Source organism: Aythya fuligula, chromosome 12, assembly GCF_009819795.1.
Source record: "Aythya fuligula isolate bAytFul2 chromosome 12, bAytFul2.pri, whole genome shotgun sequence".
In the NCBI taxonomy this organism is placed as follows: Eukaryota; Metazoa; Chordata; class Aves; order Anseriformes; family Anatidae; genus Aythya; species Aythya fuligula.
Window position 1 is genome coordinate 9,920,770 of NC_045570.1, and position 23,179 is coordinate 9,943,948.

Sequence of the window (23,179 nt, forward strand, 5' to 3'; positions counted from 1 at the left end):
CTAGCGAAGGGGCTTTGTTCCCCCAGGATCCTTGCCTCCCAGAGATCTCCATTTGCTCCCAGTGAGCTCTGCAGCTGGACTTGGAGGTGGCACCTGTGCAAGGAAATCCCACAGCTGGAGGGTGAAGGGAACCAGCCCCAGTGTGGCTCAGCAGAACTTCAGGTGTGGGTCCCACACCTGCCATTAGTGCTGGAAGTGGCCGCAGAGGCAGAGCGATCGTCTCAGCTCCAATGATCTGTGACAAACCTGGGCTGCAGCAAGCAGAAAACTGGCCTCCTCCTCAGAAAGTCTGGCCTGCTTCCTACACCTCCTGCCCTACCCCTCCAGCACACCTGTGCCAGGCTCCTGCTGCACTTCTGCTGTTGTTTTGGCAGGTTTGAAAAACCCAGAGGTAGAGGAGGCACTGTAGCCCAGGAGGTGTTTCTGCTCTAACTAGTGAAAACCCGCAGCCTTTGTATTGATTTGATGGTGAAAGTTCTCAGGACTTGTTTGGGCTTGGCTTGGCTTCAACTGACAACAGCCAACTTCCAAGACAAAAAAAAAAAAAAACAACAGAAAAAATTAATAACTGGGAACCGGAACACAAAAATCACACACAGGCTGTGCTAAGAAAACGCATTAAAATGAAACTACGCGGACTAAGGCTGGGGAGGGAGAAAGCCCACCATGAACAGCACGTCATATTCTTCCAGCGAAGACCACAGGCTGGGAAAGATCAGCACAGCCCTTTCTTCCGTAGGAGGACTGGAAGGATACTTCGTCGGGTCGCCCTTAGCATGCAGAGGCACCCTGAGAGGGTTGCATAATACCAAAGAAAGGTGGTAGATGCTAGGAAGAAGGTGGGCTGTTTTTTTGTTTGTTTGTTTTGTTTTTATTGTTTTCTGGTTGGTTTGGTCTTTTTTTCCCCCCACCCGTGTAACTTTGACTGTAGTACTAACGAGGCTTTTCTGCATTATGTAGATGATTTGGACTATTCAGCTGTTAAGACTTAATGAGAGAAAGAATAATTTTTCAGCTCTGTAGGTATGTCACGTTCACCTTTCCTAATGACAAGATTTTGGTGCAACACCATCCCGTTTCCACAGTCAGATTCGTACAGATCTGAGTGCATCTACAGCAGACCTTAGTTCTTTATTGCTATGAAGGCAGATGAATAACAGCCTTCTCCTGAAAACAGCATTTCCTCTCACTGTAAGGGACTACCTGAGGTTCAGCAGTCAGCATGGCAGCGTAGGTCTGTGCTGCACAAGGCTATAAACCAGCAAGCTCGAGCACCCAGAGGTGGTGTCAGCTTGGATTGCTGCCAGGGTCCATTAAATCTTTTAAAGATTAGAGAGAAGGAAGGCCCTCAGTCTTATCTGAAACATGGCCAAGGAAAAAACATGAACAAACATATCTCTGCACATCTGATGTTGGGTATGGGCGGAAGGACTTTGCACAGCACACTGCACTGGGCCTGGGACTGTGCTAACACACCTGCAGGTTCAATGATTAGCACTCACAAATGGACTCCAAGACTCATGCCAGACAGATCAGTGGCGAGGCTGGAGTTTGGGTTGTCTGGCTCCATTTCCTGCTCCGCTCTAAGGAAAGTTTCATTACTAGGATGGATGTCCTGCTATTAAATGCTGCCTCTGCTGCAGGAAAGGGTAAAGAAGGTCTGCTGTGGATTGGATGGGGATGACAGCACAAGGCAGGCTAAACAGCCTGATCTGGTGCCCTATCAGTAACCTTGGGATGCTCGGTGCTCCAAACCACAAATGGCTGGAGGGTCAGATCCCATCTTTGCCGTGAGGAACAGAAAATCAGCTCCACCACTCTCAGCATTTGCCACCTACTGCAGATTTGCCAAGGCAGTTCACAGGCAAGTGCTCCAGCAGTGCGCAGGTTCGAGGTTCGCGGAGGTGGATGGGAGGTGTGACTAATGCTGGGGAATTTACCTGGAACACAACAAGCAATGTAACCCCGCAAACGTGATAGGCAAATCAATCAGAACGAGGGCTGTGTCAAAAAAACAAAAAACAAAAAACAACAACAACACAAAAACAACAAGAAATGAGCCAAGAACATGGCCCTTCTCTTTCAGGGTGTTTCTGTGTTGGAAATTCATGCTCCTTGGCTATTCTTTTGCGTGACCTGGAAGAAATGTAGCCCAGTGCTGATCAAATGACATTGCTGATGATTCCCACTGCATTTCCCACTATTCAGAAGCTCCCAAGACCTCCAGAACTGGTCTTTTAGGTTGAACTGGAGCAGGGAAGCCCAGCACCTCAGGTAGCAGGTACTAACAGCATCCTTTGCTGGTCGTAGTGCTGAGTTCCTCATCTATGTCCTAGAAGCTTGCTGGAAAGAGGGAGCAGGGACACAGCTTTTGGGAAGAGCCAGTCTTTATACTGCAAAGGAGACAAGATGACCCAGGTCTCTAACTCTGGATATATGATGAGTTTCTTTTTCCCCTCCTAATGCCTGCTGGTCCAACTTCTCCCATTCCTCTGCTGGTTGAGCAGGGGCCAGCAGAGTCCAAGGCAAGCTGCATTTTGTGCCTAGACCCAACTTTCTGACACGAACCCACCCTGAGGGTCCTGAATCTTAGGCAGAAACTGGGCTGCTGAGGAACTGTTGCTTCTCACCTCCCCTCTGGTGTAAGGGAAACCAACATCAAAGCCATGCTCATGCTCTGTTTGCTGCCAGCTCTGCTTTGTGCCCTCTCACCTTGTCACTGGACACAACTGGAAAGAGTCTGTCCCCATCCTCTTGACACCCTCCCTTCAGATATTTACACACATCACTAAGTTCCCCTCTCCATCTTTTCTTAAACAGGCCCAGCTCTCTCAGCCTCTCCTTGTATGAGAGATGCTCCCATCCCCTCAGCATCTCAGTCACCCTCCACTGGACTCGCTCCAGTAGCTCCATGTCCCTCTGGCACTGGGGAGCCCAGAACTGGGCACAGAGCTCCAGGTGCGGCCTCACCAGGGCTGAGCAGAGGGGCAGGGTCACCTCCCTCGTCCTGCTGGCAGCACTCTTCCTATGCACCCCAGGACACCATGGGCCTTCCTGGCCACAAGGGCACACTGCTGGCTCATGGCTAACCTGCTGTCCACCAGGACTCCCAGGTCCTTCTCCGCAGAGCTGCTCTCCAGCAGGTCAGCCCCAGTCTGTACTGGTACCTGGGGTTACTCTTTCCTCGGTGCAGGCCCCTGCATTTACACAAAGACCACAGTTCCCTGCACATGAAGCTCTCTGGGGGTATGGCCGCTGTCAACGCGCTGCAGTTCCCACCATGATCTGCTGTCCAGAGCTGCTCTACAGCTGTCAGCATCCCTCCAGAACTGAGTACGGACTCACGTGGGAGAACAGGCACCTTCTGTCCTGCAGCTGCCATCGCCAGCCTCACAGCAGTCATCCAGCCAGAGGCAAGGTGACTCCTCAGTCCTCCACCAGGAACCGGTGCAGAAAACGCTCTTCCACAACACTCATTGACAAAACAGATTTACCCAAAATGGTTGGTGCTCTACACTGCCTTCCCCCAGAGCACTTTGTGCTCCAAGAAGCCAGTGAAAGACTTCAGTCTGCAGAAATGCAGTGGTTTTTTTTTTCTAGTGTTGTTATGTGTCTGTCACAGCATAGGCTGGTATGGCCTGGAGCAGTCCAGAACCAACCTAACCTTACCTCTCCTGGCCAGGGCAACTCAGGAAACAGATCCTTAGAGCCAAAGGCCATTTGGAGATGGCCTCTGTTCATGCCTAATGTAGAGCTCTTGAGACATCAGTGTGATGATGGAGAGAATTGAACAATAGAGGACCAGGAAATGTTTGGCACTGCATGGCTGAATGTTCTCATATGAAAAAGGCAGCAAATGAGGAACAGCTGTTTGGAGCTGTCTGTAGTCAGCGTCTTCACAGAGGCAGAACTCCTATTTGGGAAGTATTTACCAATTTCAGGGTTTATGTCTTCAAGGAACTGCTTTACTTAGAAAACGTGATTTTTAAAAGTAGCAGAGAACATCACACCAGCTTTCACTTCTCTGAACACAATGGCTTCCTCCTTCCTTGTTAATAAGAACAATTTAGTACGCCAACACACACTGCAAAGTGCTGATGCTCGGTATTTTTCCATGAGGCAGCCCACAGCTACCGGTCTGGACCCCGAGCCAGCTAGGCTGCAGTGGGCTCCCCTGAATGCATGTGGGAGCCCCAGCCTTAGCTTGGCTCCTGTCACTGGCAGGTGTTCCAGGGCCAAAGCAGACATCTGGAGTGTCTTCTTTACCCCTGCAACAACATGCGGGTGGGTAGCAGGGATCTGGCTGTGTATTGCAATCTGTGGGATGCAGCTCTTTCCCTGGCAGCATCATATATGAGCCACATCTCTATCATAGAATGCTTTGGTTGGAAGGGACCTTAAAGATCATCTAATTCCAACCCCTCTGCAGGGACACCTCCCACTAGAACAGGTTGCTCAAAGCCCCATCCAACCTGGCCTTGAACATTTCCAGGAATGTGGCATCCACAGCTTCTCTGGGCAGCCTGTTCCAGTGCCTCAGCACCGTCAAGGTAAATAATTTCTTCCTTAAATCTATTCTAAATCCACCCTTTTTTAGTTTAAATCCATTACACCTTGTCCTATCACTACACTCCCTGATAAAGGGTCCCTCTCCAAGTCCCTCTCCCTGCCCCACAAGCTGCTGGCTGATCCCAGTGGGACATTTCTGGCAGAGGCAGCCCATGGTGCGGGTAAACATTGGGCACAGCAGGGTCTGGTCTGTGCTGCTTGCAATTGGGGCATGGAAAGGTGCAGGCCTGCAGTGGGAATCCGTGCCTCTCCTCAGCAGCCAGAGCAGCACAAACTGAGCAGAAGTCATTCTGCAATTGTCCCCTGGAGAGTGCTGAGAAGTATAATAAACAACATTTAAGTTGGTTGAAAGCATTGCATGCAAAGAAACAAATACAGAACAACACACTTAAGATCTTCCTAAACAGAGAAGAGTCCCTTGTCCCCAGCAGAGCAATGCAGGAGAAAGCATCAGGCCCCTAGCTTCTGCTCAGTTCATATGGAGGTGGAGAGATCCCCTGATGTTGCAATCCTTCTGAGTAGCTTCAAGCCACGAAAGCAATATTTCCACAGAGCTGGCATGAAGAAGGAAATACCATATTACCCCCAAAAAGGCAGTCTTTCAACACTGCACTGCAGGCAAGAGAGGGGAGAGGGACATCAGAGACCCTCACACCCATGGAGGCCATGGCTGCTGCAGGAGCTGGTGCCAGGATTTCCACTGGTGTCGGCGTGGCTGTGCTGTGTCTCACGCCACGGTGGTACATGGGGGGTCTCCCCTCCTTGGAAAAGGGTCTTGCAAAGGCCCTCATGGGCACAGGCAGGAGGTGGGGAGCAGGAGGATGCTGCTGTTGAGCTGGGTTACCTTTGCCAGAGCCCAGGACCAGGCTCTGGATCTGGAAGAGGATGAGCATGTGCCTCTTTGCAGCAGCCCTGCTTCCTCTCCCATCCCATTTCTCCCTCACATGGCAGTAGGAACTGGGGGCACACGATGCCAGCCACCCAGCCAGCTCCTTCTCCTGGCAGGCACGGCCAGGTCTTGGCCTCAGCCCTGCGCTCTGGGGCAGCAGGGAGCTCCCCCCTCCACCAGCCTGTGTTGGCCAGCACGACTGCCACCTCTCCACGGTGTCACTTCCCGCTTCTCCAACTAACTTGTTTGCACATGATTGTTGGCAGTCCAAGAAAGGAGCTTACCAGAAGCAGCTTTTTTCGCTGCCTTCTCAGAAAGGCTGCTCATCTGCCTCCTTAGGGCAGCGAGCCACGTGCCTTCTACTGGTGGCTATGGGACCAGTTTGGCATGAGCTTACCATTAATCAGTGACAGTGGATGGAGAGGTCCAGAAAGCCTCTGTCCAGTGGTGCTGCTGGGGTTGACCCTTACTAATGCTACCAGGGTTTTGGGGGGAGGGCTGGCACTGTTTGGCCTCGGCTCTTTTGGATCCTACCTCCAGCAGCATCCCCACAAGAGATGATGGCACCCGCGGGACAGTCCCAAAGGGTCAGAGTGGTGCTGTGCCCTGACAGACGTCCCCGTGCTGGGCTACCATCACCTCCCGGTCCAAGCGGAGCCTTCCTGTCCCACCAGCTTCCAGAGCCCTGCCAGCTGCTCACAGAAGCAGGACAGCACAGCCCTGCACCCGCAGGCCCTACAGACCAGAGCTGTCAGCCCCCGAACCTGCTCGGAGCACCCCGCTTTTTTACGCAGTTCTTTGCACCAAGCCACAGCGCTGCACAGGGCTCACAGCCCGTACCCAGGGAGGCACACGAGCTGCAGGAAAAATCCAGGAGCCTGTACAGCTTAGGGCAGGTGACAAGCCTTTACATGAACAACAAACACAGCTCAGCAGGAAAATAAACCCTAACAGGCGTGTCTCCACGCAGCCTCTTAACCCTTCCAAGGCTTTCTGGCTCAGCTGGCTGACCGAAGTCACCAGGCTGCTTTTACAGCTCTTCCACCCCAGCCTTTGCTGAACCTCACCTGATAAGAGCAGGGCAACTCCCTGTCCTCTGCTTTTGCCTAGAGCCTCTGTGCTCTCCCTGTCTTTCAGCTAATTGATGTGCTCCCTCAGCTTATTTAGAGGACCAGAGTCAGCTTGCTCCTTGGGGAACATGCTTTTGTCATTGCCGAACTCTCTTTCTGGGACCATCACACTTCCCTCACCACCCCCTGCTTGGTGCAAGAGTTCTTCTGGCTCCTTACTGTGGTCCATGTGCAGTGAGTGTTCAATTTCAGTGCAGCTGAAGAGCAGCGTCACCTAGAAGAGCAACAGGTTACAGATGGTGGCTGTTACTGGGGACAGTGCCCAGCTGGTGTTGGCTGGGGATAGCTAAAAAAGAGGTTGCTGGGGCTACAGACAAGGGATTTTCCAGCTCTGGGCCATCATTCTCACGTTAACACTGGGGATGCAGCAGGAGAGAGGGGGAGAATGAAAGAAAAGATTAACAAGGCATGTCTGGGATTCAAAATGCTGTTTGAGGAATAATTCCTCACCCTGAGACAGAGACGATTGCATTATGTGCTGAAAAGTGGGGCTTGTGACTAATAGCATTCATGCTTGTACCTGTGTGACAAAAAGAAAGTCTGCTGCAAGGGCTGACTTGCCTGTGCCCCTTCTCGCTGAGCCGGGCTGCAGCCCAGTGCTGTCCCAGCTCCATGTCCAGCGTGCACCTTCAGGGCACCTTGGGTTCGCTCAGCTGGCAAGGCTCTGGAGGAGAGGTGACATTTAGGCAGCAACCCCCCCCCAGGACACCAAGATCTGTGACAGATGGGACAGGTAACCAACGGCAAGCTCTTGAGCAAAGGTGAAGCACTGCCAGCAGTGACAACCTCTGCATGGCTTCCTCCTGGTGGTGCCACCAGCCTGTGAGCCCCTGGCCACCACATGATGGCTGACATAAAACCCCCGATGCCCACAGCTCCTGGCCTGTGGCCAGGGCTCCTGTCTGGCTGCAACCCCCCAGCCTTGCTGGCCTGAAGGTGACACGGGCCACAGCTGCCTTGTGGTCTCTCCTGCTCCTTGAAAGGGTCCTGCTCGCACCCAGGGGCACAAACAGCACTCTGACCCAGGTCTGCAGGCCACCAAGTTTCCCCGAGTTGGAAGGGCCTTTGCCTCTTGCTGCAGTGGACAATGCCATCATGTGGCTGTTGTGACTTTGCTGAAACACAACACGCTGCTGCCGCTTTCTGCCGTGCCACCGGGAGATCCCCTAATTGGGTGCCGGTAGCAGCACCAGGGCTGCCAAGCACTGACCTCACTTGTGGGTCCCGCATCCCACCACAGCTGCATCCACCCACAAATCCCACGGATCACGAGGCTGTGTGGCCGTGATTTCAGTGCTGTTGTATTATTTCCTGCTTACTGCGGTGCAGGAAAAACATCCTGCCTTGGTGCTACAAACAGCTCCATGCAGCCCACTCTGAGGCGGCTGGGACTTTCACTGCGGAACAATGGGCTGACCAAAAAATAACTTTTCCTCTTGGCTCTGTTCCTCTGGAAGTAGTTTTTCCCCTTTCTGCTCCCCCATTCCCTTTTCCCTGTACTGGCTACTTTCCCAACTTTCTTTCTTAGTATCATGCACAAGTGCCTAAGATCAACTCTTCTGGGACATTGGGACATTTGTCTGATTGGCAGACAAAGTAGGAAGCTGAAGGCAGACTCAGTACAGAGTTTGCCAACTCAAGTATTCTAAACATTTTTTTTTTTTTCCCCTGGAGAAGTGCTGGTCCCAAAAGTCCCAAAGTTACAGAAACAGCTCAAGAAGGGAGTTGCAACCAAGACCATGGACCACCCTCCCACCCCAGCACAGGCTGGTGGCTTGTGGTATTATTCAAGATGCCCTGCCACCTCCTCCAGTACCACAGAAGTCCTCACTTCTCCAAAACACACCACATCACACTTAGTACAAAACCACTATTAAATGTACTTGGATCCTCTGACTAAACAGAACACCCTAAAATAAACCAGGCCAAGGTGTGTTGTGTGCCGGGAGGCCAGGATGGCGGCACTGCGTGAGGTACCAAGTCGCGCTTGCAACCATTGCATGGAGCAGGCCGCGGCCCTCCATGGTTTTCCCCTCACAGACCTCGGGTCAGCAGAACAAAGGCGCCGTGCAGTCCTGTCAGCGCCCGGAGGCGGCCCCGTGAGGCCCTGGGCTGGGACTTCCACCGGGTGTTTTTTGTCTGGAGGTGGAAGTGGTCTGGGCAGGTTAGCTCACGAGCCAGATTTAGCCTTAGCAAAACAGAGTGCATTGTCTCACTACCAAAACCGAAAACGCTGCCTTTGATAGTGACCTTTTGGGGGAAGGGGGGGGAGGCTGTTTGTGAGGTTTAACCACTTCGAGGGCAGCCGCAGCAGTGTGACGCCTTTGGGAGCACGTAATTGATTGCCCTGCCTTTCGCAGACACCATGCAAAACCCCACGGGAGACACAAGTGGTGGCGAGGGGATTACGAACACGTTCCCTTGCCGTGAAGCGGCTTCGGAGTGGGAGGGCAGCCCTGTGGGTGGCAGCTTTTTCAGCTGCTGACAGCCCCAGCAGCTGGGCAGGGCTGGAGGGGAGCTGTGGCGCTCCCCACACCCTCAGCCCTCGCCCAAGGGGTCGGTGGTGACCTGAGGGACCTTGAGGGACACCAAAAGGGTGAAGGGGAAGGAAGCAGGGAGGGCTCCATGTTGTGTAGCACAGGGCGGGCAGCAGCACCCAGTGCTGTCAGGATGGCCGAGCGGTCTAAGGCGCTGCGTTCAGGTCGCAGTCTCCCCTGGAGGCGTGGGTTCGAATCCCACTTCTGACAACTCGCGGATCTTTTGCCGCGCGCCCTCTGTTTCTTTTATGTTATTTTTTTTTTCCGTTGTTGTCGTTTTACGACCGTTTCCCGGCTCCCTCCGCAGCGCCAAAAGGCAGGAGGCGCCCCGCAGCAAAACGCGAAGCTGTCAGAAGTGGGATTCGAACCCACGCCTCCAGGGGAGACTGCGACCTGAACGCAGCGCCTTAGACCGCTCGGCCATCCTGACCCGCTGCGCCGACCATTTCCTGCAGCCCCTTTAGTGCCACGCGGCGGAGCCCCGACGGGGACCCCGTCCCCGTCCCTAGGAGCAGTGCCAAGAACCAGCGATGAGCGATGTACCCCAGGGACTGATACTGGGTCCAGTCCTGCTTGGGATCTGCATTAATGAAGATCTGACGGGGCAGAGGTGGGACGAGTGCCTGAGGCACTTTAGGGTCATGGTGCCATCCAGAGGGTCCTGGGCAGGCTGCAGACATAATCTGCCTCCTGCAGCTCAACAAGGGCAAGAACCAGGTCTCCAGACACCGTCTGCAGCGACAAGGATATTGTAACCCCGCTCCCCTCCGTGGGGCTGTACCGGGGACAGCCCCGGGGAGCCCCCGCCCCGACGGGGCGGGCCGGGCCCGTGCCCTGCAGAGCCAGAGCCGGGGGGGGGGGAGGCTTCCCCCGGGACCTCCTCCCCTCAGCCGGCGCTGGGGGCGGCCCGAGCCGTGCCGAGCCGTGCCGGTGCCGGTGCCCGCAGCATGGCCGGGCTGCCCGGCACCGTGCGGCCCCGCAGCGGCTCCCCCGGAGCCTCCTCCGCGCTGCCCGCCCCGCGCCTCGCCGCCCTCGACGGCGCCTTCGTCTGCTCGCCGCTCGGGGGGCTGATGGGCGCCCAGGCCGTGAGTACCGGGGTACCGGGAGGAGGGAAGGGGGGCTCGGTCGTGGACCCCTCGGGTGCTGCCCGCTCCTTGCGGCCTCGCCACCGTGCCCGCACTTTCCATCGGCGAGGAAATGGGTTCGCGGTGCGGCTTGCGGGGCTTTCTGAGGGAGCTGCCGTCTGCCAAATCTTTCTGAATGCTGGTGTAGGCAACCTGAGCGACCTACGTCCTTGGAATGGGTTTCTTTCCCCTGCAGGCTGATAGGCAGGGTTTGGGGAGCTGATAGTGGCTGATAGTCCTACCCCGTACTCAGTGGCATTGCCCTGGCCAAAAGCAGACTGGATTTCCCTTTGCCCTTCCCCGTCCTTGCTTTCTGATGAATCCCTAACCCCGAGATGCCGCAGCCTCACTCCCTCTCCCCTTCTCCCCTCTCCAAAGCTGAAGGAAGCGTCTTCTGCTTGTCTTCACAGCCTGGGCTCAACACGCGGCAGCTCTTGGTGCCGGGCACAGGACGATGCACGCAGCCCCGTGGGGCACAAGCTGATGGACCCGCAGCCCCCGTCAGGGCCTGGACTGTGGGACAGCACCGTGCTGGTGGGCGAGCTGCGTAGTGCGTGCCCCTCTGCCCGCTGCCCCACCGGCTGGCACCGTGGGGCTGAGGAAGGGACAGGGAAGAGCCTTGCAAGGGGGTGCCTTAAGGAGCATGGGGAAAGAGAGAAGGTGCCAAGACCAGCAGAAGCTGCTGCCGTTACCACCTCTGCAGCCCACTGCTCAGTCTGTACTGCTTCCTTCCACAGCAGCATTACATGTGCTTGCACAGCTCCCCAAAACCTCTCCTCTAGGGGCTTCTGCATTTCTTCCTGGCAGTGAGCTCCAGGCAGCTCGCACACACCATCTCCTGCTGCCAGAACACGCTGTTTTTTGTTTTTTTCTATCCAAGTTTCTCCTGAACGCCTCTTTTGCGATCACGAGTGTTAGAAACCAACATGAAAGAAAAGGCGGCATTGTCCCGATGGAGGCAACAGCAGCCAAGCACCAAGGCTTTGTGCACAGGGGGACAAAGGCTGTTGTGTCTCCAGCATGACAATAAGCAACGCAGACGGTGGTAGCGTCAGCGTGAGCACCCTGCCAGCTGCTTTCAAAGGGCCGTTCTCCTCCCCGTGGATGGGCCTGCAGCTCCCTGCCAGCTTCACCCGGCTCTGCCAAAACAGAGGCTGGCACCTCCATTCCCAGCCAAGCCCATGAGGAAGCTATTGGATGCAGTCTCCAGTCATGCCAGGGCGAGGATGATAGTTGGTGAAGCCCTCACAGGCAGGAGCTCTCCTTTGGTATTGTGATTTTCAGTGGTGCAGGAGCTGGACAGCCCGCGCATGCTGGGATCTGCGCAACTGCACTTGGAATCACAGAGTTGTTTAGGTTGGAAGAGACCTCTGAGATCATCTAGTCCAACTTTGGGAAGTTCCCCAGCAGGAAAGTAGGAACGTCACCAGGAAAAGACCAGCTCTGTTCTTTGGCTAAAGCTGTTTCTTGTGATGTTTCTTCTAGCATGAAGCTCGCCAGGTGTAAAAGCCCCCAGATGCAGGGTCCATGTGGTCCCTTAGAAATGCAAACAAAAATCCTGTGGTTTTTTTTTTGACACTTGTATGTGCATCAGGAATTGTTTAGCTGTTTATTTCTTGCTGAGCATTAGAAACAGATTCAGCTACTGCTTTTTTCTGGATTATGCTGCAGGTAGCCTGCAGGCACCTGATGCGACAATTATGTAGTTAAACCTGCTTGATGCGAAAGGTGAGCCCTAGAAGCTGTACAGGATATGTAAACCGAACCAAACCAGTCCACACCTAACCCAACAGCAGCAAGAAGCTTGCTTGTGTTTTTGTTTCAAGTGATGCTGTACCTGGGGGACGTCATGGCTTGGCTGGGGCCCCAGGAGCCACCACACATCTGGATTTATCCAGCCCAGGTCACATTCCCAGTGCTGTGCCAGCCTGGCACGGAGCAGCCAGGCAAGAAGGGACCTTTGGTGGCCGGGATGTCCAGGCTTCACTGGCTCTGACTTGCAGCACATCCCTGTGCTGGCTTCTGGGGCCAAAACCTGCAGCGAGGTGACCCCAAGTGATGAGGGTCCCAGATGGAGACCATGTCCCAAGCTTCCTCAAGTGGTGACACTTTGAGGCAGCAGCTGGGATGTGCAGACCCAGTTCCTACACCTGCAGGAATGGCCACCTGAACACTTTCCCCTTCCCACCCTGCAGGTGCTCGGCCTCCTGGTGTGGGCTCTCATTGCCGACACGACCTACCACCTCCACGCGGCGTACGGCTGGGTGATGTTTGTGTCCATCTTCTTCTGGGTAGCAACAGTCCTCCTCTTCATAACCTACCTCCTGCAGCTTCCTCTGAAGTTCTACGTGATCCCCTGGCCCCTCGTGGTATGTAACCAAGCATGAGCAAGGGGCATCCCCCCTGGGAAACGCCTCAGGACAGCCCCAACCCAACCTTTTGCAATAGGCCGTTGCTTTTGACCTTTTGCTTTTTAAGCTTTTGGAAGTGCCTCCAAGCGCAGGCTGCTGGGTGTAAGGCAGAGCGCAGACCTCACCGCCTCTTCTTTGCCTTCCCCAGTTGATGATCTTCAACGCTACAGCAACCGTTCTGTACATCACCGCCTTCATAACGTGCTCCGCAGCCGTCCAGCCTACCTCGTGGCGCCAGTGGGATTACAACAGAAGAGCTGCAGCGTCTGTAAGTACAAGCACACAGGCGAGGGCTGAGGTGCTTAAGCCACCGCGCTCACACGTCGCTGTGCTCCTCTTCCAGTTCTTCGCCTGCCTCGTGATGCTCGCCTACGGGGTGAGCACCTTCCTCAGCTTCCGTGCCTGGAAAGGACTCGGCAGCAACGCGGCCACCAGCCAAGTGACCAACCACGCGTGAAGAGCAGCGTGCACCCGGGCAGGGTGGCTCAGTGCAGCACGTCACCGAGCCACTCGTGTCACCAGGGCTTCTTCTGGACAGTGGTGGCAGTGGCCCACATGCCAGGGTCCTGTGGAAGCTGTTCTGTGGTCTCAGGTGATGCTTCTAGCTGATGTGTCCACAGCGCAGACCCACCACAACTGGTGCCATCACCAGCAGCCTCACCAGGAGGCCGGGGGCTCACCGGAGGCTGAAGCTCCTGCGTGTCCTTGGGACTTGTTCCTGCCCTCACACACCCCAGAGGAACCTGATCCTCACTGGAGCAGCACTGCTGAGGGGATTCATTTGGCAGACTCCAGTACCAGAACTCACTAAAGCAAGCTCGGGTTCCTGTCTCTGGTCATTTGCAGCCACAGTGTAAATAAGTGCAATTAACTTGTATTGATGGGGACAGAGCTAAGCCAAGGAAGAAGTCTAAACTATTACTGTATTGATTTAAAAAAATGAAGCAGAAATTTTATGCTTTAAATAAAAATCTGAAATCCAACATTTGAGTTTGTCAAGAAAATAAATCTCTTTTTATGAGAAAGAAGATGGCAGGTACATCCACAGAATGGGCAGTGGAGATTTCACCGGCCCAGAAGACCACCATTTCCTAGCGTGTACGGGCATTACAACCCAGCCCACAGGGAGAAGGCACAAAGTCCACGGTGTTCACGTTGCTTTGCTGCATGCACGTACCGTGAGCACAAGAACATGAGGAGTGCAAAGGCTTTGCTGTGCTTCCCTCCTGTACACACAAAGGTCTCGGTGCTGCACAAGGCACTCAGTTAATGTTTCCACCACTTCCCTTTCAGAATTTGCATTAGCAAGGCAGTTATGTCTGTTAGCTACAGGTGGTCTTCAAAAAGCTAAACGAAGGCTGGAAATGCTCTGGGAGCAGACACAAGGTCAGAGCCTTAAGAGTAGGCTGACCCATACCTGAGCACAGAACCATGCCGCGCTGGAGACAAGTTCAGCTTTAGTTTCTTGGAGATGGGCTGGCACTCGTCAGAACTAGAACTGATGCCCAGCCAGACGCAGCAACGTTTTCTTTCACATCCTTCTGCTACAAGCTAGTAGAAACAGATGAAATAAATTAAATCTATTTACAGAAGGCTGTCACACAGTAAACTATGCTGCAGACTTACCACACACCCTGTTTGCATGGATCTAATTTTAACTGGTCTACAGAGGTAGGCTCAGGAAATTTTGCTACGTTAATGAAAGGCAGGAATTTAAAAGGGATTGAATAAACTGCATTAGCCTCTGACAGGTCTGCTTTAATTTGCTGTGGAAGAAGAGTGGGGTAAATGAAGCGTCAGGTTTTACCAGCTATAAATACATGTTAAAAAAAATCAGTGAGAAAATTAGCATCTTTATGAATTTTTGTGACAAAGTTAAAACTCTTAAAAAGTAAAGTCAGACTTGCACACAGATAGTCATCATATATAGAAATTTAATCTCTTAAAAAAGACCCTCTGCCTGATGGAAAACACATCGAGGCAGAGACCAGTCATGGAAGTGTCACAGAGAGATGAGAAATACAGAGTATATTCTTCACATGTAGAAGAGCAGTATAGAAGCAGAAAGGATTTGGTCTGAATGGCTCCACTCAAACTGGGGGAGTTTTGTTGCAAACTTTTGTGGTGAAGACTGTGGTCTAAAATTGAAAAAGGAGCAACAACAAAAAATTTCATTATGAGTTGTTATCGATACACCCGAATACCTACAAACAGCATGAATATTTGGTTGTGAAAAAGCTTCATAATACAGAAAGTTTAACTACACCCCCACCTCACAACTAAGCTGGTAAAGCTATTTTAACATGCTACTTATGTTACTTCACAAAATAAATTAATCTGAAAATGCTAAATTGTGAATTGGTGAGTTAAGAAAGCAGAATAGTACAGCTTTATCAGGAGCAAGAAATGAAGCACCACACTTCTGTGAAATGGTGAATAGTGACTTTGGTATACAATTAACACTGAGACACAAGTTCCCGTCAATATATGAACTCAACCATAACAATTACAAGAGAACTTGCTTAAAATACAACAAACTCCCTCCAGTAAGGAACTGTCTGAGGTATTCATTCAGACTGCTGTTATTTTACAAAATCATCTAGAGCAATTGTAACAGAAAAAGAAGAAAAAAATATATTTCCCGTAAAAAACGTCAGGAACATTTTTAGTTGCATTTTTAGTTTTAGTACTGTTGAAATGTCTGGCAGAGGTCAACAGGAAGAGGATTTCATCTCATTTGTTCTGGTAGACATCCTGTCCACAAACAAAAACTGGTAATGGCCCAGCCATAGTTTAGCTCCATCTAGGTTCTCATCAGGCTGCCGACCAGCACCTTCACCACTGCTGCAGTGCATCTCCCCTGTGGCATCAGTCATGCACTCTGTGTTTCTACCTACTCTTACGCTTTTAAAGATGGACTTGCTTTGCCTGAGCATGTCATTAATCTGCTGCTTAATGTGTCTGAACAGCATAAGAACAGCAGCTCATTGTAGCTCCAAATACATTTTAATTCCAAGTGCCATCAGAGATGCAGCTGGGATTTTGTGACAGGCTTAAGGCTACAGCTCCACTAGCAAGCAACTCATCTATTTTTCAACTCATGTTGAAAAATGTGTTGCTTTGTTAACGTTGCCAACAGTTCAAGCACAAACGCATGCATTTGCATCAAATGCAGTAAATGACATGATGGTAAACAAGGCTGTGCCCAATCTACCATCATGCTTACAGTACTAGAACGAACACAGCTCTGCCACTGCCAAACAGAAGGTAAGAAACTACAGACATAGGCCAGATTTGGATTTTTCATGGTTATTTTTTCAGTGTAGAACAGCTGGGGCCTGAACAGAAGTGAACCAGAGAACTTCACAAGTTAAGGATGAGACTTTAGCCAAAGAGCAGACAGATTTGCACACTAGCACATCAATTCTCACAGAGCAGAGAGGCTGTCTCATGCTGGAACATCTACATACTAAAACATATTCCTCTGCTAGAAAGCTGTAACACGCAAGATCATATAAAGTTTAAAAAAAAAAGGCATTGACAAGGAGAAACTCAGCATTATGTATTTGCATCTGTCCTTCCAAGAGCTGGACAGACACACTGCCTTCTTGGTTCTGAGAAGTTCTGCCTTCTGGGAAGATGATTAAGATGTCAACCCATAAAACACACGTACAGCCCTATCTATTGTCCTCAGCTGAGCTTCTCACTATGTGCAACAATTAGAACGGCACACAAATACTATGTGCTTATTAAAAATAATTACAGGGGTAGGGTTGAAATTTTCTTCTGTGGTTATTGAATACCAACGTGTTTCTAGGATTGGGTATGTGACAGCAGAGACTGGAGGATGAAAGAGTTTTCATCGTGTAACAGCACCTTGATTCTTGTGACCTTTAGTGTTTTAATGTCCAAATGAAAGCAGCAGCACTCATCTGGAAAAGGAAAGTAGTGCACAAACTGTTCTAGGAGGAGGATATTGATGATTTGTTTAATGATGTCACCACTAATCCACTGCTTAAATCCAGACTTCGACCTTCTTTTTCCTATAAAAATAAGAGAAAAAGAAATCCTTGCCTCAGTGCTGCATTGGAATAATCAGGCTTTTTCCCATTTTATCTTTTGAATTTAATTCATATTCTGTCTGATAAATCAATATAAAATTACATGTTACCTGAGCATCTATGACTGCATGCAGCTTGCTGTGAGACTTGAAAAATTCTTATCTGAGCATTTTATCAAATTCAGCATAAGATTGTGCAAGAAAACCTGGACTAAGTACTTTTGCATCATTTTGCCAGTTGTATGTCAGCTCAAAGCATCATCTTGCTTACATCTGGTTAAGAATACCCAGCCAACAGATTTACACAGTGCTTGAGAAACTAGTGAAATCTAGCTTCTGTGAGTCTGCCTCTCAGGTGTCTCCAAAAGCACAAATCCCAACTGAAACTACTCCTGCTGCTGAAACACAGAACGTCTCCTCAACCTGCTTCCATTTTTGCAAAACTTGAAGGGGTGAGGGGAGGAGGCAGACAACAAGACAGCTCTGACAACAACTTTGACTCTTTTGCTTCTTTGTCAAATGTGACTGGAGAGTACTTGCATGTGTTTTATTTCCTTAGGAAAGAGCCCACCCAAAATCCTTTAATATTTTTCTTTGGTCAGCTGTTTCTCCAGCCCAGGTAGAGAGGGGAAATACATTTGGAATAAGTTTAGAAAGCTAACTTTGGATTGTCTGGAAAAAATTAATACCACAAAACACCTGAGCAGTTGGGGCTGGCCAGGGCCTCGGTCATCTGGTCCATCTCCCTGCTCAAGTGAGGCCACCTAGAGCACACTGTCCAGGATCATGTCTAGCCAGCCTCTGAATGTCTCCAAGGACGGAGACTCCACAACTTCTTTGAGCAACTTGTGTCAGTGCTTGCTCATCCTCACAATAAAAAAGCATTTCTTTATGTTCAGATGGAAATCAGCCTTCAAAGATGCAAAAGCATGAGTTTCTCCACATATCAACTTAATCCATGTTTTGTAGAAGTTATTAAATGTGCAGTTTGAGTTCAATAGCCACTCAGTTATTTTTCGTTTGATCCTGTATAACCGTTGAATAAATGCTGTTTCCTGCTTTAGTAATAGTGCCTTCAGTACTCTCAGGCAGAGCTATACAAAAACGACAGCCGTTAAACCAATAAAAATAAACAATGTGACATACTTACAGCTCTGTAATCCAAGAACATTTCTTTGAAAGCCAGGAAGTCAGTAAATGTGAGAAGCATGTCAAATATATCACCTGCCATTTCATCTTTGTGCTGTCTATAGACAGAAGAAGTTGGGGAATTAGAAAATGGTCTGTGAAATAAATTATTATTTTAAAATAGAGATTAGAAGTGCTACCAGGACAAGTAGAAGAGTATCAACATTGAAATAAGAATATTATAGGCCTCTCATAAAGCAAAATTCTAGACAAATATTACCGTGTAGTATTTCCGAATCAAATGCATTAATGTATTTAGATAAATACAAGATGTAAGGGTATCAAACCAGTCCTAGGAAACCAGACAAAGAACATGATCTGTAAGTCAAAAGAACTAATATTCAACTAGCATTTATTTTAGTTATTCAAAACTAGAGAAATAACGTGTCTTTTTGATAGCTTCATAAACAACTACTAGTAAAGTAACTGATTTAATTAAAAGAGGGTATAGCCCACAGAGACAGAGAGCATAATAAAAAGTCTGTTTTTAAAGTTCTAAGTAAAAGAAGGTTTGGATAAGGGTGTTTTTTGTTTGTTTGTTTGTTTTTTGTTGCAGCTGTTGTTGACTTTTTTTTTTAGTCTCCCAGCAGTCTGTCGAAAAAAATTATAGAAAAAAAATATTTGGTGTTCTCATACTGATTTCTAGTCTTATCCCTTAAAACCCAATATATTTCAGCATGATAGCTCTAAAATTTAGAATAGCAAAGCATCCTGGAAACAAGGAAAGGGGTCAGTCGGTAGCACTGCATACATGAACTGTATTACTACCACCACTAAGGAGGAACCTCCTTCTCAAGGAAGGACTGTCAAACCTAAGTTTTAATCTAGACAGAAAAAAAAAAAAAGAGATGTATATAATTCACACCCAAGAAAAATCAAAGCAGAAGACTTACTGCAATGACATTGTGAAAGCTGTCATATTAAAACCAGGAATCCGATCAAGTAGTTTTTCTTCAATGTATTTCTCTACTAATGAGATCTAAAAAATATAAAAAGTACCCCAACATGCTAAAGAATTCAACTGGAAAAGAGTAAACTTTGTAATGCACACTTAAAACATAAGTTGTTTACTACAGCAATAGACTTCTATTCAAGAATTATAAAGATGTTTTGATGAAAAGTTTTGTAAATTTTCAGGTGGAACAAAGAGAAAGGAACCTAAGGCTCCAGAAAGTATCTTTTTGGCTCACAGATCCTGACAGTGCTCGAAAAAAGAGACAGAGGGCAATTAGTAGGCTTTGCTCCATGTAAACCCAATATTTTATAAAGGAGGGAAACACAAGACCTGACACTCTCCTTAGAAGAATAACAAAAAAGCAATACGTGCAAAGAATAGGAAAAAGTATCTTACATATTCATTGAAAATAGAAGTATAGATGAGCTTGTTTTCTTCTGAGTCATCAAACTCCTGGTAGTGCTTCTCCATAAAAGTCCTCTGTATTAACTGGAAATCATCATCTGGACCACAACAAAAAGACATCATACAGTTAGGAGTTTAGTCATTCTTTTTCTAACACAAACCCCACATTCACCAGTCCCCTGTTTCCCTGAGACAACTAGAGAGCCCTGCACATGTGCAGTTAGTCACATCAGTACCACAGCTGCTGCTGAGCCAGTGTCTGACCCATCTGTGATAAGAGAGAGGCTGCTGATAAGAGAGAGCAGCAATACTTCAGTGAAGGGAGTCACATCACTGTGGCAGCAGCACATCAGCCCATGTTTTGGCAGCAAATGACACAGGACAAACATGTCCACCTAGCAAGATCTACAATCACTCCTTGTAAGTTTCATTTCCACTCAGTCTTAAAATAGGAAGACTTTTTTCTGTTTTGTTAATAAGGTTATTTACATGCAACCACCTTTAGTTCAGGATTTTGAGTCATCAAGAACTTGTATTTTTTATAAAATGAATACCTCTTCCCCTACAAAAATTCATTGTTTTTTCCCTTGAATTCAAGGAGCACCAGTGAAACTCCCAGATTTATTTTCAATTACTGAAGAATTTTTTTCTAGATGTGGACATGAACTTGGCAGGCTACCACCAAATTCAACAGAAGAGGTACAAGCATCAAATTTACACAAAATACACCAGAATCAGCTATCTAAACCCTATCACATTCAATATGATTTGTTATCATTTCTTTAGATTCAATTGCATCGCCAGGCAAACTGAGGTTGCAGAAACTACAATCACTCTGTGAAGGATTTGGGCAAGAAATATTATACACTGATCTTACAAAGCAGCCAGCAGTTGATCAGCATAAATTCTCTCAGCATCCTCAGCTTCCTAGCACACACACACTTTTTGCTTAAAATTACAGCCCTAAGAATTTAGGACTTTTCATTGCCTAAGCTCACATGGTGAGACTGGCACCACTCAACATTCCTCCTGCCAACAGGTACTGCCACGTTACAGGTGCACACGTACATGGAAGTTGCACGAAACAAAATCAGCTCAGAAGGTTAGCCTTCAAAAGGGAAAAGTGGTAAAACGTGATGACACCCATCTTCACTTACAGAACATCTACAGTTGCAGAAGGCAGCAGTACCAGGTGCCGGGTACTACAGCACCAAGCTACTGATCTTGAGAAGAAAGGAAGAAAGTTGCCCTAAAGGAGGCAGGGGCTATTTTGGCTCCCTAAGTCTGGCTACCAGATGAGCAGCTTGCTGTATTTTTAGCACCCATCTTGTTGTCTGTAACTGCTTGCAGAGCTTACCCATTATAATATCCTCCAGATTCCCAACAACTGCATCAAACTCCGCATCAGAAGGGGAGGAGCTGAAAGCAGAGAAAGGCCGTATTGCATAAGCATATACTCCAATATATAAGTAATAATTATAACAGCAAATTAAGTATTAACCATCCCACAAATCCAGGCTGCTACCACAAGCTTTACTTCTGCTCTCTTCCCTGCATAACTCTACGTGGTGATGATGGAACTCTAGGTGCTCTAGAGAATGTTTTGCAATACTTGGTCTTCTAGAACCATTTAATATGTACAAGTATTATATCATGGAAGACACTTCAACATTTTTCTTATGCAAGAAACATCTCTCCGTGCTACAAATAAAGGGCACAATCTCATAAGGCCCTTCTGTTACGAGCAAGTGTTAAACACTGGTATGGATCAAAAGTCATCCAAAGAAAAAGCCTTTATTACCAGCATTTCAGGACCCCAGATCTCTCTGCTTATTTTATTGTTATTGTGCAGCTTGCTCAGACACATTAGGTAATCCACAGAATTTCCTTGGCATCACATTCAGAACTCATCTGCAGTGCACTAAACTCTCCCTACACTCTGCAGCAGATGAAACTTTTTTCTGACATATCACCCCACAGGACATTTGTCTTCAAGAAAAAAGTTATCTTTGATCAGCGTAAGTACCATTTAAATTAATTTTAATTTTGTCTTTATTATCTCTCAAATATTTCATTAATAAATCAGAGCAGACCACTCAGACCAAGTTTTCAGACTCAATTTTAAAAACCTCATTGTTTTGCTGTTGAACAACAGTCAGCGAAATGAATCCAAGAGCAGTTTATCTGCCTAGCCACAGGGCTCATTCTGACCAGGCAAAATGTTTGAATGAGTCTGATCACCAGGTGATGTTCTAGCAACGTTTGCGATCTGTTAAACCCTGAAGAAGAGTAGAAGCCCGGCGAATGGAAAAGCACGCTCCTCCACCAGAGGGCATGCCACCACCAAAAGAGGAGTTTACACAGAGCAGCCACAGCATTGGGTACCTAAGCATCATGTTCAGACAACAGGGGTTATCGCTTTCCATTTATGTGTAAAGATAGGAGACTTTGCAATGGATAATTTATTATTTTCTCCTGCAAATAAGCACTACCATCATTTTTATAGCTTAGATTTTATAGCTTATTCTATTAATTTAAGCTGCAGTTTCAGTTTGTGAATTTTAACTGTTCCAAAGCAGCAGCGATTGCATCTCCCTGTACAACACACCTATATCTGCACAGCAAATACATGCTCACAAACCTTGTCACATCTGGGCCAGCACAACCTGTGTTGCTGACGTGTGGGCAAGGGAAAGTGAGGCCTTTTAGTCCACGGGGTTTGACAAAAGAACCAAATCTATGAACTTGAGTGACAGAGGCATAGGCACACACTCCCTTCTCCCACAGGCTTTAGGAGAAAAGTTGGCCAGACAGATGTGGGGCAAAGCAGCATCTTAGAATCTACCACAGTAAAATTTGGTTGAGATCCTGTAGAAGCATCTAAGAGGCACATTCAAACACACAGAAATACTGTCTTGTTAAAATCTGTGAAATAAGACAATATATGGACTTGAAAAGGAATGAGAAATTATGAATTTAAAGTGAAGGCAGAGAACAGTTTTCAGCCTTATTTTTCGACATTTGTTGGGACCACGCAGCAACATCTGTCTGGTTCTGCACTCACTGAGCTGTATTTGTTTGCTCTTCATCTAAACTCTGAACTTTTCCCTCCTGGAGCTTTGCATTGTTCTGTGTCCACGTTCTCCTACGAGGCAGTACCTGCTAATGACTGTGGCGTCAATTAATTCTTGTAATTACATTCCAATTACGATACTTTAACTAGGAAATAGTTTATTGAAAATCTGTACAGAACGTAGCATACTTACACGGCTACACCAAAGTCTTCCTCATCCGAAGCCTCCATCATTACCGCATACCCTACCAGATGGGGGAGAGAAGCCGTTGCACTGCTGCTGTCAGTGGTCGCTCCTTATTTTCAGAGGAAGAGCTAAAGAACAATACGCAACGTAGCGTTAATAAAAATTCAGTCTTTAAATTACCACAAGGGTTTTCAAACAACAAATCAGCAGTAAACCTTTAATGTCTAGATGCGGGAATGTCAAAAGCTTCAAGCTCTCCCCGAATTATCGCCGCCTCTTTTCTGCAATAACCCAAATTCCCGAGGAACTTTCTCCGCCTGGCCCTCAGGCGAGCTCCGGGCGGTGCGAGGGCCCTGCGCGTCCCGCGGGGCGCCAGCCCGGGCTCCTCAGGCCAGCCCAGCCCCCGGCCCCCGGCCCTGCGCCCCTCAGAGCCCCTCAGAGCCCGGCCGGGCCCGCGCCTCCCGCCCCCTGCCCGGCCCGGCCGTTACCTTGGCAACACTTCCTTCCGCCCGCACCTCAGCCAATCACGGAGCGGAGGCGGCGGTGGAGGGCCCGCCCCTCGCGAGACTAGCCAATGGGAGAGCGCGGGCGGCGGGGGTCGCTCCCGCCGCTGCCTCCCTGCGGGGCCGGGCCCCGGAGGCCGGAGCCCGG

The 23,179-nt window shown here is 49.0% G+C and overlaps 2 protein-coding genes and 2 non-coding genes across 5 annotated transcripts; 2 read left to right on the top strand and 2 right to left on the bottom strand.

The window, feature by feature from the left end:
- The first annotated feature begins 9,252 nt into the window (after positions 1–9,252).
- TRNAL-CAG lies at positions 9,253–9,335 on the top strand. The gene has a single exon. It is a non-coding gene; the product is annotated as a tRNA-Leu (tRNA).
- A 137-nt stretch (positions 9,336–9,472) lies between these two features.
- TRNAL-CAG lies at positions 9,473–9,555 on the bottom strand. Its single transcript has one exon. It is a non-coding gene; the product is annotated as a tRNA-Leu (tRNA).
- Positions 9,556–10,021: 466 nt separating this feature from the next.
- On the top strand, positions 10,022–13,600 carry PLLP (plasmolipin). The gene is made up of 4 exons (XM_032195947.1): positions 10,022–10,210; positions 12,445–12,618; positions 12,809–12,928; positions 13,004–13,600. Exons 1-4 carry the CDS (start codon positions 10,073–10,075, stop codon positions 13,115–13,117), a joined length of 546 nt encoding a protein of 181 aa, XP_032051838.1. The 5' UTR covers positions 10,022–10,072; the 3' UTR covers positions 13,118–13,600.
- A 974-nt stretch (positions 13,601–14,574) lies between these two features.
- ARL2BP (ADP ribosylation factor like GTPase 2 binding protein) lies at positions 14,575–22,939 on the bottom strand. Of its 2 annotated transcripts, XR_004253822.1 has the most exons (8): positions 22,744–22,939; positions 22,535–22,656; positions 20,626–20,687; positions 19,260–19,366; positions 18,802–18,887; positions 17,871–17,967; positions 16,537–16,703; positions 14,575–14,798 (listed from the first exon to the last, which is right to left on the bottom strand). XR_004253822.1 is itself a non-coding variant. In XM_032195704.1 (7 exons), the coding sequence occupies exons 2-7, from the start codon at positions 22,573–22,575 to the stop codon at positions 16,623–16,625; spliced, it is 474 nt and encodes a 157-aa protein (XP_032051595.1). In that variant the 5' UTR covers positions 22,576–22,656; positions 22,744–22,939; the 3' UTR covers positions 14,575–16,622. The 2 variants fall into 2 exon arrangements, 1 of the variants encoding a protein (XP_032051595.1); XM_032195704.1 differs by having other exon boundaries at positions 14,575–16,703.
- Between the last annotated feature and the right edge of the window lie 240 nt (positions 22,940–23,179).